General features: G+C 29.8%; 1 protein-coding gene across 3 annotated transcripts; it reads left to right on the top strand.

Annotated features, from left to right (window-relative positions):
* The first annotated feature begins 14,011 nt into the window (after positions 1-14,011).
* Positions 14,012-18,221, top strand: LOC129896697 (uncharacterized). 3 transcript variants are annotated; one of them, XM_055972642.1, is made up of 6 exons: positions 14,012-14,140; positions 14,284-14,421; positions 16,678-16,732; positions 16,808-16,914; positions 17,196-17,230; positions 17,964-18,221. In XM_055972642.1, exons 3-6 carry the CDS (start codon positions 16,730-16,732, stop codon positions 18,029-18,031), a joined length of 213 nt encoding a protein of 70 aa, XP_055828617.1. In that variant the 5' UTR covers positions 14,012-14,140; positions 14,284-14,421; positions 16,678-16,729; the 3' UTR covers positions 18,032-18,221. The 3 variants fall into 3 exon arrangements, with proteins under 3 accessions (XP_055828617.1, XP_055828618.1, XP_055828616.1); XM_055972643.1 differs by having other exon boundaries at positions 14,284-14,438; XM_055972641.1 differs by lacking the exon at positions 14,284-14,421.
* Positions 18,222-19,463: the final 1,242 nt, after the last annotated feature.

The following is a 19,463-nucleotide window of genomic DNA, read 5'->3' as shown; positions in this document are numbered from 1 at the left end:
ATCTTTTTGTTTATGAAGAATATGAAAATTTTTCAGTCATCAGTTGGATCCAAAATCAGTTATGATGATACGTGTCTTATTGATAGTGCCACAACATATACTATTTTAAGAGATAAGAAATATTTTTCTTGTTTGATTATGAAAGAAGCTAATGTTAATACAATATCTGGTAGCATAAAATTAATTAAGGATCCAAAAAGGCTAAAGTTGTACTTGTCGGAGGAACAAATTTAACAATTAATGAAGCATTATATTGTAGTAAGTCTCAAAGAAACTTATTAAGTTTCAAAGACATTCGCCAAAATGGTTATCATATTGAGACTACAAATGATGAAAATAATGAATATCTTTATATTACTATAATGATGTCGGGCAAAAAAATTATATTCTTAAAAATTTATCCGCTCTTTCATCCGGCTTATACTTCACAAGTATTAGTATGGTTGAAACACATACCATAGTAAATCAATAAACTCAAATGATTTTTTTATTTGGCATGACCGATTGGGCCATCCCGATTCTAATATGATATGCAAAATAATTGAGAGTTCATATGAACACTCTTTGAAGAACTAAAAGATTTTTCAATTTAAAGAATTCTCTTGTGCTGCATGTTCCCAAGGCAAATTGTTTACTAAACCATTAGTAATCAAAGTGGGAATTAAATCCCCAGCATTTCTAGAGCGTATACAGGGTGATATATATGGGCTCATTCACCCATCATATGAACCATTTAAATATTATATGATTTTAATAGATGCATCTACAAGATGATCACATGTGTGCTTATTATCAACTTGTAATATGACATTTGCGAGATTACTTGCTTAAGTAATTATTATTGTTTGTCCACTAGGATAACAGTTGAGCATCCGGTTGCTCATTTTCATACTCAAAATGGTCTAGCGGAATCATTGATTAAACATCTTCAATTAAGTGCTAGACTAATGCTTATGAGGACAAAACTTCTCATTTCATTATGGAGTCATGCTATTTTGCATGCAACAAGTCTTGTGCGGATCAGACCCACAAGTTATCATAAAGTCTCCCCATTACAATTGACTTTTGGTTAGGATCCAAATATTTTCCATCTTAGAATATTTAGATGTGCAGTATATATTCAAATTGCTCCACCACAACGCACAAAGATGGGACCCCAAAGAAGATTGAGGATATATGTTGGGTATAAATCTCCTTCTATCATAAAACATTTGAAATCTATGACTGGAGTTTTATTTACTGCAAGATTTGTTGATTGTCATTGTGATGAATCAGTATACCCAATATTAGGGAGAGAAAATAAGCAGCTGAAAAGAGAAATAGATTGGAACGCATTATCACTATCTCATTTAGATCCGCATACAATAAATATGAACTGAAAGTTCAAAAGATAATCCATTTGCAAAATATTGCAAATCAACTGCCAGATGCATTCACTGACCTATCAAGAGTTACTAAATCTCACATTCCAGCTGCTGATGCTTCAAATCGAGTTGATGTCCCAGTATGATAATTAATTAATGCAAATGAGTCTAAACCACATTTAAAACATGGTAGACCTATCAGTTCCAAAGATAAAAATCCTCAAAAAAGAAAAGGAGCAAACAATCAAGATGGTCATGATATGAAAGAACCTGCTCAAGAAGAGCGAGGAGACATAACAATTGATAAGACCTTGGAAGAGGTTAAACGCCTGAAAATGATAAAGAAATTTCAATAAATTATGTCTCATCAGGAAAAATATGAAACCAAAATAATGTAATTGTCGATAATAGTTTTGCTTATAATGTTGCTATTGAAATAACGCAACAAAATAGGGATCTTGAACCAAAATCTATTGATGAATGTAGACAGAGGAATGATTGGCCAAAATGGAAAGATGCAATTCAAGTTGAATTAGCTTCGCTTGAAAAACGCAAAGTTATCAAGCCGATAGTCCGAACACCTGAAGGTATAAAACCAGTGAGGTATAAATGGGTCTTTGTGCGAAAATAAAATGAGAAAAATAAAGTCGTAAGATATAAAGCATGACTTGTGACACAAAAATTTTCGCAAAGACCTGACATTGATTATATGGAAACATATTCTCCTATGGTGGATGCACTCACTTTCAGGTATCTTATAAATCTGGCAGTTAATGAAAAACTTGGCATACATCTGATGGATATCGTTACAGCCTATTTATATGGTTCTCTAGATAACGATATTTTTATGAAAATTTCTAAAGGATTTAAAATGCCTGAAATATATAAAGATTTCTGGAAAACTTGTTCTATAAAAACTTCAAAAATCTTTATACGGGCTGAAACAATCAGGACGAATGTGGTACAATCGTCTTAGCGAATATTTGCTAAAAAAGGATATAAAAATAATTCAATTTGCCCTTGTATCTTTATGAAAAAGGTCTGAATCTAAATTTGTCATAATAGTCGTATATGTTGATGATTTGAATATTACCGAAACTCCTGAAGAACTTTCAAAGGGAGTAAAATGTCTGAAAAGGAAATTTGAAATGAAACACCTCGGAAAGATAAAATTTTATCTTGGTCTACAAATTGAACATTTTGCAAATGTGATATTTGTCCATCAATCAACATATACAGAAAATATTTTAAGGAGATTTTACATGGATAAAGCACATCCACTGAATACCCAATGGTTGTGAGATCTCTTGATATTAATAAGGATCCATTTCGACCTCAAGGTGCATTAATGTATCTTGGCAACAATTCTAGACCAGATATAGTTTTTTCAGTAAACTTGTTAGCAAGATTTAGTTCTTCCACAACGCAAACACAGTGGAATGGAATTAAGCATATATTCAGATACCTCCGAGGGACCACAGATATGAGATTATTTTACTCAACTAAATCCACGTCAGAATTGATTGGTTATGCAGATGTAAGCTATTTGTATGATCCCCATAAAGGTCGATCGCAGACATGCTACTTATTTACATGTGGTGGTATAGCCATATCATGACATTCAACAAAGCAAACTATGGTTGCCACTTCTTCAAATCATGCAGAGATAATAGCCATTAATAAATCAAGTTGAGAATGCATTTGGTTAAGATCAATAACTCAACACATTCAAAAAACATGTGGCCTTTCTATGACAAGAGACACTCCAACAATATTGTATGAAGACAATCTACATGTATAGCCCAATTAAAGGGAGGATACATCAAAGGAGACAGAACAAAACATATTTCACCAATTTTTTTTACCCATAATCTTCAAAAGAAAGATGAAATAGATGTTCAACAAGTTCGTTCAACTAATAATTTAGCAGATATGTTCACCAAGGCATTGCCAACTTCAACCTTTGAGAAATTGATGATGTCTTCGAGATATTAAATGATGTCTTCATTAGGGGGAGTATAATACGCACTGCACTCTTTTTTTCCTAGTCTAGGTTTTGTCCCACTGAATTTTCCTATCTAGGTTTTTAATGAGGCAGCATTCAAGGCGTATTATCAGATGTGTCTACTCTTTTTCCTTCATTAGGCTTTTTTTCCACTGAGTTTTTTCTAATAAGGTTTTAACGAGGCAGAACATCTATGAGTGTTCAAGATATTTGTTCTTTCACTAGAATTTTTTCTTTTGTACATGAACATTCAAGGGGGAGTGTTGAAAAAGTAGATAAAGTGTATGTCAATGGGACCCATTTTTACTGCAGTGAATAGTATTTTTACTGTATATGAATAGTAAATTCACTATAGAATCACACATTTTGTACTGTAGCACGCCGCGCATCAGATCTGCAGAAAAATACACACTGAATTCTCTCAACTCTCTCTCTTTCTCTTACCATATCTCATTCTTATTAATTTATTAAGTTAATTTATTTTATAACATAGACTACATAAATTACTCTCTGCTTTTTTTTTATTGATAGAAAGATGACAATATCCTCAAAAATCTTTTTGATCTTCCTTGTTATTGTTGCGAATTTGCGATTGCATCAGGTATTCCCTTTTTTCTATAATAAATTATTATAGTCAAAGTCATAGATCTAAGATTTAAATTTCACTGGTTCAATCTTCAAGTTCTTAGTACTAAATTTATTATTTTAATATTTCGAGTTTAAAATATATTATTTATTATAATTTTAATAATTTTTTACACATAAATTTATATTACTCCGTTTAAATGCATATGGTGTTCAAATTTAAAGGATTACCTAAATATTTGATCATTTATTTTAGTAAAAAAAATCTTACTTAATCCTAAATTGACAATTTATTGAATTTATGAAATATGTGTATGTATATAAATGCAACGTATTTCGTAAATCTTTTTTGTTTGACCCTCAAAATTTGACTAAATCTTTTTTAACAATTTATAATGGGAAATCAGATTTGAATATTAATATTATGTCAAGTCTTTAGAAATGTCCAAATTAAGATTTTAATAGAGATACTCATCATTAATTAGCCAAACTTGTATATAAACATGAAGAGTGTACACATGAGAAAATTCACAAATCCTATAGACTACATAAACTACTCTTTTACTTATAGTAATAGAAAGATGGCAATGTCCTCAAAAATTTTGTTAATCTTCCTTGTCCTTATTGCCATTGCATCAGGTAGCCTCTTATTATTTTACAATTAAATGTTATAGCCAAAGGCAGAATCCGTTTAAGGCTTGAATTTTATGAATTTAATCTTTCTGTTCTTACTGCTCAACTTGTTATTTTTAAATTATTGGTTCAAATAATTTTTTTTGTAATTTTAGTAAAAAAAATTTTACATAATAAAAAAGTTATGTAAATGAACCATATACCATAATTTGCATCCTCCTCTTGTTACAACCTTAACAAAAAAAAAGAGGCAGTCTGACATAATAAACTTCAGCTATGTGTGGAGTTTAAAAAAGGATTGGACTATAAGGGTCAATAGTCGTAGTAGTTACTACTATTCTTTTTTATATATATATATTATTATTTATAATTAAAAAAATTGAAGCAACTTGTATAGATTTCGAAGCATTATAGTTACATTTCTACTAGGCAATCTCTTAATAAAGCTACTAAAAAAATATAAATTACTCACAAAAATTTTATTACGTGTTTACTTTATTATATTTTGAAACTTTCTAATTAGTGAAAATTTTGATTCTGTCGTTAACAGTTTGCGTAGCACAAGGTTGTGAAGGGTCATGTAGCTCTTATTACAATGGCATATGCAGAGAACATCGAAGCGATAACACATGCAAATCATTTTGCTCTGAACGATTTGGAAGAATTTGTGATGCAAGATGTACAACCGAGGACAACGAGGTCGTTTGCGAATGTGTTCTACCGACAGATAAATGTCCCCAAAAATAAGGATTAGTTATTAATTTCCTACATTTTAAATACGAATTTGAAATATTATAATGAAAATTAAAGGTGTTTTTTCCTTCATTATCCTCTTCTTTCTTTTATTTTTATTTTTTATATTTGAATTATTTTAGTAAATTGTACTTCAATTGCTTTTATGTTACTTTGATTGCTATTTACGATTTTGACATCGTTTACAAATTATATATAAAAAAAATATCAAAATGACACAGCAAAATCCGATCTGGGGTGTTCAAAATGAACAAACTCTAATTGAAATGTCTAAGTGGAAGTTAGTGCCAACTTTAGATGGCTACTAATGGGTTCAACCTAAATAAAATCATGATTTGGTTTCTAAAAAACCAACATTTGAATCAATCATTATTTTATAGGGTATAATATTTCTGATGAATATTCAATTAAGAGTAATTTTTTTCATGAAGTCATTTACCGTTGTTTTTATAATCGAAAGTCAGTTAACTAAGAATAATTTTCTTAGAAAATTACTAAATTTTATTATATAACTCAAAAACCAACTATTAAGGTGTGAAGCAACTTCTGATTAAATATAAACTGAACAAATCAACTAATTGAACGACACATGCAACTTTTTCTATATATATATAAAACCGTTTGATAATTAGATTTTTGTAAAACCAATAAAATAACTAAACCAAAAAGAAAAAAATCAACTCTATCTTCTTCTTCTAATTATCGAGCCCACATAAGATGTTCTTTGTTGTTGGTTCCCACGTGGCGGTCGTAATGTATTGAAGGCTCAAACTCAAAATTTTTAATTAAAGATAAAATAATTTTATTATTACATCACAATTTATATTTGTATAAAAAAATAATATTGTTGAAATTTAAAGGTAAATTTTTTTAATCGTAAAGGTATGGATCATTTCGTTAATAATCCTTCCGGATTATTTTTTCCAAACGTTGTATATGTTCTTTTTTTTTTCATCATAAAAGTGAATTTTATTCTTGTGTTCTTATATGAAGTTGTGAACAATGAAATCAATTTTGAGAATTCAGAAATTTCAAATTATTACTTTTCTTTTTTTCATAAGAAAGATTACTATCCGTCCAAAGCCTACTTTAAGCATTCCATGTTGGAAACTTTTTTCACAATTTTTGCTTATGTTTACTTTTTAGAATAACTTTAAAATGTTGATTTAAATATAAATAACATTGAAAGAGTACTAATACATATAAATATTTTGAATTTAATATTATTTTGTGTAAGAATATTATTTTTTTGAAGTGACAACAAGAAAAATAATCTTGACCTCTCTTATTCATTTATACACGTGGCCTTCAATCTCCTATACTGTTGAAAAGTAATGAACACAACAGTAATGAAGGGGATTATTTTCCATTAATAAGACCCATTTTTAAAGTAAAAATATGTATATCAATCTGTTCACTAGTTAATTTGAAGTGACTTTAACTTGTAAAATTAGTCAAATTTAAGGATTAACTTATAAAATTAGTAAAATTTAAGGAACTATCTAAATATTTGACCATATATTTTATCTAGAACCTACTCAATCCTAAATTGAAAATTTATTGAATTTGTGGAATATGTGCATGTATATAAATACAACATATTATTTCATAAATCTTTTTTGTTATTTAGACATTTTTAGTAAATAATTAACTAACCTTCTAAAAAAAGTGACAGTCAAAATTTGACTATTAATATATGTCAAGTCTTTACAGAAATGTCCAAATTAAGACTTTAATAGAGATACTTATCATTAGTCTAACTTGTATATAAACATAAAGAGTGTACAAAGAAAATTCACAAATCATATAGACAACGTAAACCACTCTTTATTTTTATTTTTATTAGTGATAAAAAGGTGGCAATGTCCTCAATTTTTTTTGATGATCTTCCTTGTCCTTATTGCCATCGCATCAGTTATCCTTCTTCTTTTTTTAGTATAAAATGTTATAATTAAAGGCAAAATCGATTTAAGATTTAAATTTTATGAGTTTAATCTTTAAGTTTTTTGTGCTAAACTTGTAATTGTAAAATCATTGGCTCAAATATATTTTTTTGTTGTAATTTTAGTGACATTTGCATAATAAAAATTTATGCTACTTGTTGAAAGTACTTGGTCCAGATGAATCTGTGTACTTATTTTTTTTTTTAACTTATAAGCAGTTTTCAACTTATAAGTTGCTTAAAATACGTCCATCCAAACGGGCTCTCAATCTTTAAGGTCTTAGTACTAATTTTACATTTTAAAAATTTTGGGTTCAAACATACTATTTATTATAATTTTGATGAATTTTTACACATAAATTTATGCTATCCGTAAAAGATCCTAGATTCAAATGACTACAGTGTTACAATACTGCATTTGCCTCTAGTTATATTCATCGTTGTTTATTATTAATTTTTATTTATTTCTATTTGAAATAAATAAGATGATCAGTTTTTGGTTGACTTTTCATCCGGTGTCTGATATTCAAATTGGAGGTTCGAATTCAAAATTTTTGGTTAATGATAAAACAGTTTTACTATTACATCACAACTGATATTGATGTAAGGGTTTAAGAGTTCAATTGACAAAGTGGTAAGTAGAATGGTCCAACTGACAAACGAAGCCAAATATAAAGATCTCCCAGTTCATTCCGCCTTAAATTTTTAATTAAGAATAAAATAATTTTATCTCTGCACTACGATCGATATTGGTATAAGGTGTTCATTTAATCACTTTAATTCAATATGATGATTATTTGTGATCCTCACACTACCAAATTTAATTGAAATTCAATTTGTCATGTCAACCTAAGGTGTTAATAAGACCCATTTTTGTCAATTATAATTATATATCAATTTGATCACTAGTTAATTTTAAGTAACTTAACTTATAAAATTAGTCAAATTTAAGGGATTATCTAAATATTTGACCAATTATTTTATCAAGATCCTACTTAATCCTAAATTGAGAATTTATTGAGTTTATGGAATATGTGCATGCATATAAATACAACATATTTCATAAATCTTTTTTGTTGATTAGACATTTTCAGTAAATAATTAACTAATCTTTTTTTTGGTTAATTATAATTAACTAACCTTTCTAAAAAGAGTGACAATCAAAATTTGACTATTGATAGCTAACTTAAAATTTTTATGGCAACAATTTATATTGGGGTATCAGATTTGACTATTAATATAGTGTCTCACTTTTAAAAAATGGCCAAATTAAGATTTTGAACAGAGATACTTATCATTAGCATAACTTGTATATAAACACGAAGAGTGTACAAAGAAAACACAAATCATATAGACTACATAAACTACTTTCTACTTTTTTTTTTATTAGTGATAGAAAGATGGTAATGTCCTCAAAATTTTTGTTGATCCTTCTTGTCCTTGTTGCCGTTGCATCAGGTACCCTTTTTTTTTTTTTTAACTATAAAATGTTATAGCCATAGGCAGAATCAATTTAAGATTTGAATTTAATGTATTTAATTTTTAAGTCCTTAGCGCTAAACTTGTAATTTGTAAATTATTGGTTCAAATAATCCGTTTTTCAATCTTCATTATCCGTTTTTAAAAATATATATATATGATGTCCAATTCAATTAACGAATTTCTAAAGATTTACTACAATAGAATTGCATTTCACCACAAATAATTTATATTATTATATAAACTTGAAATTTGTGCGAAAAGCTGATTGACCTTTTAATTTATAGAGATAAGCGTCAATTAACGAATTTCTAAAGATTTACTACAATAGAATTGCATTTCACCACAAATAATTTATATTATTATATAAACTAGAAACTTGTGCGAAAAGCTGATTGACCTTTTAATTTATAGAGATAAGCGTCAAAAATACACTTAAACTATTCTTTTTTTTGAGTTTCATACCTAAATTATTAGAAGCGTGAGTTTCATACCTAAACTATCACTTATTAATTTGAGAAACACACATCAGTGGTATGTGTAATACACTCTCTCTACTCTATCTAATTTTTGAAAAAATCTTGCTACATGGCATTCCACATGGATAAAATATTCTATATTGACAGAAAATTAAATAAAATATTAATATTAGCTAAAAGTTAAAACTAAAGTATTTCTATCCCAAAAAAAAGAAATTATTTTTTACAAAAAAAGTATTTTTTTAAAAAAGTTTAAAATATTTTTTTCACTCACTCCACCACCTCCACCCCACCCCCTCGCTCCGACAATCCCCTGTCCTTTTATTTTTTATTTTAAATTTTCTTGTATAAAATATTTTTAAAAATATTCATACTTCACCCCTCCCCCACTCCTTCCTAAAAAAATGTTATTATTAATAATTTTTTTTAAAAATAAAATTATATCCATCCCATCTAACCCTTCGCTCTTAATTATTATTTTTTTCTCGTTCTATGTTAGATATGTTCATAGAAAAATATTTTTTTCTAATTTGCATACCAAATATAACAAAAAATATATATTTTATTTAAAGAAAAATCATGCATCAAGTAAAAAATATTTTACTAAAATCATGTGTATGTAACTAACACAAAATGAGAAAAAAATTGGAAGCACAGGGTTAGGTGGGGCGGGGGTACAATAATTTTTTAAAAAATATAAAAATAATATCTAAATTATTATTTGGGGGGGGGGGGGTTGGTGGGAAGTTGAAGTAAGAATTTTTTAAAAACTTTTATAAATGAAATTTAAAAAATAAAAATAAAACAAAAAAATTGGGGGGGGGGGGTTGAGAAAAAGTGGGAGTCGGTTAAAAAAATATTTTATAATTTTTTTTTGGAGGGTGGGGGCATAGTAATACTTTAATATTTAATTTTAACTTTTATTATTATTAAAAAAAACAATGGATCCGATTTTTGGATTGGGGAAAAAAATGAAATTTTAACTAATTTTACTAATTTATTTAATTTTTGTCAAGGTGGAATGTTTTGTCTATGTGGAGTGTGATGTGATAATTTTTTTTTAAAATGAAAGAGAGAGTGTAGCACACACACCATGATGAGAATGAAATAAAAGAGAGAGGTGTGTTTCTCAAACTAATAAATGAAAGTTTGTGAATGAAACTCACACTCCCAATAGTTTAAATACGAAACTCAAAAAAGAGAAATAATTTAGGTGTATTTTTTGCACTTATCTCTAATTTATAAAAATAATTGTTACATTTAAAAAAGTTGTCACAGAATATGTTGTTGTTTATTATTTTTTCACAGTGTGGGGTTTGAAAATTGTGGAGAGTATACAAATTTTGTTCATACATTAGGAGGTAGAAATGTTAGGTATATTAGACCCTCGATTCAAGGAAAAGAAAAATAAAACAGTTCCAAAAAAAATAATGAAAATGAAGAAGCCATCACAAAATACTATACAAAACAGTACAAAGCTATTTGAAAAAAAAAGGAACAATTACCACCACAAATTAATACGATAATCAAAATACAAGAAACAACATATAATAATAGAAATTGAAGGACAAAAAATTACAAGAGTAATACTATGAATACTAGTATGAAAAGATAAGCATGACAATGCGATCAACTACCTACTAACCTAATACTATCTTAATCTATGTCATCTATTACCTTTCATCCAAGGTCATGTCCTCGGTAAGCATAAATTGCACCATGTTTTGTCTAAATTCCTTTTTCAATACTTTTTCGGCATACCTCCACCTCTACTGAAGTCATCCATAGCCAACCTCTCACACTTCTACACCAAAACATTTGTGCATATCCTCTTAACAAGCCTAAACCGTATCAGTCTCTCTTCCCTTATATTGTCCTCCATTGATGTCATTCCCACATTGTTCTGGTTATCTTCATTTCTAAACTTATATCTCTTCTGGTGTGCACACACATTCATCATAACATCCTCAGTTTCACAATCTTCATCTTCTGAACGTGAGAGATCTTAACTGTCCAATACTCTGCCCCATATAACATATATAGGTGTTCTAACCACCACTCTGTAGAACTTGTCTTTAAGTAATTTAGTGGCACCTTCTAATCATACAAAATTCCGGATGTGACCCTCTATTTCATCAGCTCTATACCAATACGATGTGTGACGTTGTCGTTGATCTCTTCATTTCTTGAATGAAAGACTCAAGATACTTGAAACTTTCTCTCATTTGGATGAGTAGGTATCAAGCCTCGTTTCCACATCATCTTCATTTGTTATCATTGAACTTGCACTCTAAGTACTTTATCTTAGTCTATGATTGTTCCTTTATTCTTTTGAAAGAAAAAAATTAATACCTACAGTAGAAATACTAATCAGTTATATCATTCATTGTTCCCAACATGCCAATAGTGACATAAATGCATGGTACGTAAATGTAACTCATTGTTCAAACAACCTAATATTTAAACCTCTAACTTCTCACTAACTCTACGACAAGTCTCGCCAATCAGAACTATGTCATTTGTATATAACATACACCATGACACCGCCCATTAGATTTGCCACGACAATTCATCCAATACAGGGCGAATAAAAAAAGGCTAAAAGTTGACCCCTGGTGCAACTCCATCAGAACTGTGAAGTGCTTCAAGTCTCTTCGTATTGACTTTATCCTGGTCTTGGCTCCATCATGCATTTTCTTGATAGCCTTAGTGCATGTCCGTCACATTTCTAGCCTCCAAGCATCTCCATAAATAGAGTTTTTCTTTTGACTTTTCGATATGCCTTTTCTAAATCGATAAACCTGATACCTAAGTCCATCTTTCTCTCTAAACTGCTCCATCAGTCTCCTTACAAGATAAACAACTTATGTAGTTGAGTGCTCCCATATAAATTTAAACTGGTTCTCAAAAATAGCCACGCTCTTCCTCACTTTCATCTTCATCACCCTCTCCCAAACTTTCCTGGGATGTGTTAAGATTATTTTTTAAATAGTTTTGATCTCAGTAACATACCCTCGTATGGTTTCTAAAAGTATAGTACAATAATTGGAAAGTGCTAGCTAGATTACCCTAACGTACAAAAATAAATTTTAACCAAATATAATCACTTATTCACGTTAGTTAAGTAAAAAGATCAATATTTGAATGAATCATTATTTTATAATTTCCTGCAAATCTAATCTCACTCAATCAATTTGTATTTACTCATTGTTTAGCATCAATTTATTTATAATCAGGGTCTTAGTCAATCCTAAATTGACAATTTAATGAATTTGAATCGTAATATGTGCATGTTTATAAATGCATTGTATTATATATATATACATCTTTTTTGTTAATTAGAACATCTTCAGTAGGTACATAATTGATTGACCTTCTAAAAGAAGTGACAATCAAATTTGATTATTGATATTCTGTCCAGATTAAGATTTTAATAGAGATACTTATCATTAGTTTAACATGTATATAAACATAGAGGGTGTTCATAGAAAACTCACAAGTCATACATACTACGTCACTACTACTTTTTTTAAAATTTTATTTTCATTATTACTATTCTGTAATTGAAAAATGTCGATGTCTTCAAAAATCTTGTTGATCTTCCTTCTCCTAATTGCCAGTGCAACAGGTACCCTCATTTTTCTACTATAAAATGGTATAAATAAAGGCGGAATGATCCAAGATTTAAATTTTATGGATTTAATATCCTTTAGTCTTTACGTTCTTAACTCTAATTAACCTTTTTATGTTTAAAATTATGAGTTTAAATATACTATTTGTTGTAATTTCAGTAATTTTTTACACTAAAATTTAATTTTATCAAGATCATCAAAAGCAGCTGGTTCAGATAAATCTAATGCTACAAATTAAAATTAACTTGTTTATATCTCCGAGTATTGTAGTTAATTATATACTACAACCCAACCCTCTTAAATAGATAAAATAAAATATGTTGAATCTCTTTGACTTATTCGTGTATTTATTTTTTTCGTAATGAAAATTTCGATTCCGATTCCAATACTGAAAGTAGTGTGCATGTATATAGATATGACAGTTCGTGCAGGAGAAGGACGTTGTTTCGAGTCATGTACAGTAAGCTTCAAGGGAATATGCAGAGAACATCGAAGCGATATAACATGCAAAGCGTTTTGCTCTGGACGATTTGGAGCTTTTACAGTTTGTCAAGCAAATTGTGTACATGAAGACGACGTCGTCTATTGCCAATGTACCATAAATGAAGAAGCATGTCCCTAAAACTCTGATTTATTTTTTTTATTTTTTTTTATTTTAATTTCTTGAAATGATGATTACTTATGTAATTTCCTACGTTTTAATAATTTTAACTATACTAAGAATTAAAGACGTTTCATCTTCATCTTTTTCTTCTTTCATTATTTTAATATTTAAGTTAAATTAGTGTTCTAATCGATCATTTTATTTATTTTAAAAATAAATTTTAACATATAAAAAAAGATAATTTGACGCAGTAAAACTCTTATTATGCGCCACCAAAGAATCACACATCAAAAACTATATCAGTTACTACGCCAATGCACCTTTTCCTTCAATTTGAAATATTATTATTTAATTATTTTTATAATATTTAAGATTTTAAAATAAAATACTCCACATATCTCTTATTCGTAAAAAATAATTAAATAACTTAAACTATGTAAGAAATCCTAACAATTTAGAGTTTATATTTATATATATCTTAATTTAAAATTAATAAAAATAAAATACTACTAAATATCTCCCAAAGTTTATACTTATAGATCAAGGCCTTGTTAAATTTCTCCCAAATTTTCTTTCCATCAAAACCAAAGAAAGGGGATTCTTGCGATCTGAAACTCCCGCAACACTATCAGCATTACAACTTTTGCTATTGCCTCTCATTTAGGTAATCCGCCCCCTTACTCTATTTTTTATTCTCTGATTGTAGCGTAGGGTGTAAGAATTTTTGGTATAGGGGTTTCTTGATCCAGGCTCCGAGTCAAGATTTTCACTAAGTTAATTTATAACATAAAAAAGTAATCGCACCAGGAAATCAACAAGGCCCTCCGCCACTGGCCGTAATGCTCAAGCATATTGGATAAAGGAAATATGAAAGAGATACTTCTAATAAATTGATAAAAGTTGGGAAGTCAATATGAAGATCTTCAATTGTTATTAATTTCACAGGTACAACTCATAGCAAGGTAGAGATTTGTGCTTCTCTCATTTTGTTTATAAGGTCACTCCATGAATGATATCAATGTTTAATCAACAGTTAACACTTCAATTTTGTAGTATGTGTTTCTCAAATGTGGTTGGGTAACTGTTGACTGTTTCCCCATAGTATTAATTAGTTTCATAAGTTTGAGGTTGTTGTGTTGTATGATTCAAAATTATAAGGAGGAATCAGTACCAATTTCTCATTCACATAATATTCCTTTGGTGGGTCTGAGGATAGGTAGAGGTAGGCCGAAGAAGTGTTGGACAGAGATGATAAATTAGGACATGGTTCACCTGCAGCTTTCCGAGTACATGGTCTTAGATAAGAGGGTATGGAGATTGAGGAATAGGGTAGAAGGTTAGTACCAGTGGAGGAACATGATTTTTAATAAGAGGGTTCAAAATTTGAAAAAGTAGACATACGAACTAGTCGAAGGGGGTTCAACATCTACTATTTATACATAAAAAAATATATTAACCATGTATAAATAGTATAATTTTTCGCCGAAGGGGGTTCCGAACCCCCTGGATACATGCTGGGTCCACCACTGGTTAGTATGTGGTCGAATGTGTTGGAAGATATCACACAGCGAAAGCATTCCAGAATCGTACTGCTTACATAAATTATAGACAACAACCACAAGTACATATTACACACAAAGTATGCTGAAAATAGACTCCAGTTCTACGGTCTTCTACAGTGATCCCAAATTAATTAACAACTGAACTCTCTCAATACTTGGGTGGGCAAATATTGTATAGAAAACTGATTGTCTTTCTAGATTAGGAGAAACCCCTATTTATAGAGATTTCTTCCTAGTCCAAAAAGTAGAAGAAAACCCACACTATTCTTGAAAAAACAAGAAACCCACATGCTTCCTCCCTTTTCCTTTAGAAATAGGATTCTGAGTTCTAGTTAAATATGAACAATGTAGGGACCACAAAGTTAATTACTGAGGCTTCTTATTATGGAAATAATTCCAAAAAATTAATTTGAATTATTCTTACCATAATAAATTACAAATCATTCTACTAAAAATTCGTAATTGCACTCATCTATTTATATTTCAAAATTCTCCATTAAACACTTATGTAATTCCCCATGTTAAGATTACAGATACTAATCAATAAATTAAATTACTGACGAATTTGATTCAATGATTAATTTCCTTTAGAGCAATACTTAACTTATTTCATGTGCCAGATTCATAAATCTACCGGCCAGGTTTGCACATGAAAACTTATAAGCTTCTTATAAAAAGGTGTATCATCAATCTCTATATTGAGGCATGGATTCCATCAACTAACTAATTATTTCACCAATATATATTATTATCATCCAATTTACCAAGCATATCGACCCATCTTAGAATCTCACCTTTTAATAAATCAAAACGATAATTAATATATATAGATCATAATCGTTATATCAAGATTGAGAATATAAGTACATTTAATAGTTTAGAGAATATGTTTTTATCAGTCAGTCTAAAACATCTATCTCTCCTCGGTCCCGTTCAATACATACAAAATGCACTAGCATGAGAAGTTAGAACTATACCCTTCTCATAATCAAGATAAATTGTATTTAATCTCGTGCTACAATCTTTCTGATGGTTTGTCCAAATTTTCATCTACGATTGTGAAATATAACTTTTAACTTTTAAGAACCGATGATTTAATCTTCTGTGTATAAGCTCAAACTCTATACACCAAATCATCTACTATATAAGTTGGGGACACATATATGACAAAATGATCTATTTAATGGAATACTTTATTGAATTGAATAAATAAATAAATAATTGTTCAATAAATAATACTATATCTAAACGCATGATTAATAGTATATCCTAACAGAACGTTGTCTAGCTTTTCTTATCTATATTGATATTATTATTACTTTTCTTTTATTTTGTTCTTCGAATCTTTTATTACCCGTTGTTTCCTTTGCTTTGCTTTTTGTATTATTTGTTGTTGCCACTGCTCTTTTTTCCCATTATTTTCAACATGGCTTCTTTGCTACTGTATTTCTTTTTCAATCTTGTTTTGATATGTTTTACTTTAGCCGAGGGTCTATCGGAAACAACCTCTCTACCTACACAAGATAGGGATAAGGTCTGCGTACACATCACACTCCTCAGATCCCAATTGTGGCATTTCACTGGGTGTGTTTTTGTTGTTGTGCGAGAGGAATCTAAGTTATGCTTCTTTACTTTGTAGGGTTGGTTGACTTGGTTGAAGCAAAAATTGATTAAGACAGGAAAGTTCAGATATGGTGGGTTGCATTGAAATGAGAATTCTGTATTGATTACATAAGTAGATGCTAATACTGTTGTTTTGGTATTTTCAGTCAGCGCTCTTTAATTTCCATTCCTTCTTGACGGTAGTGCTGTTATGGATTTGTACATGCACTTATGTGAAGATGCATTTTCCGGCACTTCTTGAACAAAGAACTGGGTAAGTCTACCAGATTGTGTAGATGATACAATTTTTATTACTAGGTATTAAGTAGTGGGTGCCTGTAGCTCACGTGAGAGGATACGCAATTGATGTCAATCTTACCTTTATTATTCATATACTGCTATATTCACCATGTTTAAACGTCTTCAACTCTCTCTTTTATTGCCATTGTTGACATTCAATTAGATTCCATAGCCTGGACAGTCAACCCAGTGCCAGTGCCTTACACTTGAGTGGATCTCCTTTTTTAAATCCTAATTAGATACTACTTATGGCAGGTTTCGAGGCTTCTTTTGGAAGGCTGCTAGAATAGGTAAAGTTATTTCCTACCATGCTGGTAATGTTGGTTTTGCTAATTTTTAAAAAGGCTACCTTAATTCGTTTTTTCTCATATAATTGAAGTTTTGTTACTTTGGTTAAATAACAGCGTATGTAATTCTCTTTAACCAAATTGCTTGCACGTAGTCTCATTAAAAATGCAAGTGAACAACGAGCTGTGGATTTAATGCTGAATTGCTGCTGATATGAGTACCTGTGTTGAAATTTAAGCATTACACATCATATGAATGGATATTATTGCATAGCGCAGTTAAGCATTGTTTGTGTATGCATAATTTCGACTAGGAAGTTATACTTCAGGGTGATTGTTTGTCCCTCAGCTGATTCACATCAGCCTCATCTTTAAACAAACTTTTGAGAAGCGTCATCGATGTGTTGACATGTCATTTGTGCGCCTAATTTTCTTCATGACTGTTTTTGTTTACTTTTATGCTCCTACTCTATGCTAGGAACTTCTCATAACATCTCTGAATAGTCCCCTTTTCAAAAGTCAAAAGGCACATGGAAGTTCTGCTTGTATGTAGCTAGAGAAAACCGAATTTTCTGCTGTCTATCATAGGATGTGTAAATGGTGAAACAACAAGTATATAAAGCTTTCGGCGTAGAGAGAAAACATTAGGAAACAGGGAAATCATTTCTCTGTTGTAGCATAGTAAATATAATCTTTTGTCAAGGTGTTGCTAACTGGTGTGCTTCAACGTGGGCAGGTGAGCGGCTGAGTCCTTGGATGGCTGTGGGCTGCTTGACAATGGGTGTTTCAATAATCTTCTTCTAAGCGCGAACTGTTGACAAAAATAGACCTTGGAGCTGGGACCTAATTTTTCTGCTTTCAACTTGTTTTTGCATCAAAATGCCTTGTTTGATCAAACTTGAGTACTGAATCATTGTGACAGTATGATCTGGAACTAAGCTTTTGTTTGTAAGATAGATGGTGTTTATTATGAGAAGGCTCGATGTTATCGATTCCGGCTTTTGTAACGCACTCCACTTGATACTTTTTTTTCTATGACTATGGTGTCCAGACCAGCTTTAGAGCATATTTGTCACCTCTCACCAGTAGCTTGATACCTTTTATCTGCCAACAAATCCAAAAAGTTTGTTAAGTGGTTAGTGTATTTTAACTTTTTGTAACAAGCAAATTAAGTAGGTATTTGGCCATGTAATTTGGGGCTCAATTTTGAAGTTTTGATTTGAGATTTGTTTATGATAGTTGAGCAGAACTTCAATTTCAAATCTCAAAATTTCTTAAAAGTATGGTCTCAATTCCAAGTTTGTGATTTTATTATTTTCATTTTTAGAATAAAAATTTAAAACTTGATCCATAGGTTTATTCTGATAAAGAAAAAGATTTAATAATTTTAAATTTATAAAAATAATAATTAATGATTAACGTGAATAGATTATTTATACTATGTGTAAAGATTATATTAAAGAATAACGAGTTATTACTATTATTGATTTATTGAATCATTGATTTTTTGTAAAATTATATATATTTGAAATTTTGAAGAATAAGGAGATATGTGTTTTATTAATGCAGCATTTTAGGATATTCTCATACCTTGATTATGAATTATAATTTGCTAATTTGATAAAATTATATAAAAATTAAAGAAGCTCTTATAATTTTTACAAATTGTAGAAGTATTAGAACTCGCTTGTGATAGCGTTGTCATAGCTTTAATTATTTTCCTCGACTGACCACACTGTAAGGAAACTGTCATTAAGTTATTATTGTCCTTTCTTCTAACTTTTCCTTTGTGTTTTTTTTTTGTCTTATTGTTTCTAATTTTGCTTCTTTTTTCTGGTAGTTTGGGTCTTGAAGTAGAAAGTATAGCATAATGCCTCTAATATGACAAAAAGTATTGGCCAAATTGTCCATAACCAAAGAGTTTTCCATTCTTGTATTCTCCAACTTCATTCTTTCTACTTTACCAAATTGGTGAAACTTGTGCTTTACATTGGTTAATTTGCCCCAACCGTGTGAGTGAGTACATTGTGCTCCCATTTTTTCGATAGTTTGGTGTCTTTAGTTATAGTCATTTTAGTCCAATTCATTTCAATTCAAGTAACTTTTGAACAAGTCAATAATATGTCCATTTGAAAAATAAACAAATTTCACATGAGCACTTTTTGAATACAATATCAAAATGCAAACCCAATTCATATTTAAAAAAAATTACTTAACTATACACTCTTTTTTACCA

Source organism: Solanum dulcamara, chromosome 7 (genome assembly GCF_947179165.1).
Source record: "Solanum dulcamara chromosome 7, daSolDulc1.2, whole genome shotgun sequence".
Taxonomy (NCBI): domain Eukaryota; kingdom Viridiplantae; phylum Streptophyta; class Magnoliopsida; order Solanales; family Solanaceae; genus Solanum; species Solanum dulcamara.
Note: the sequence above shows the minus strand (reverse complement) of the source record. Positions and strands in the feature narration are given on the sequence as shown.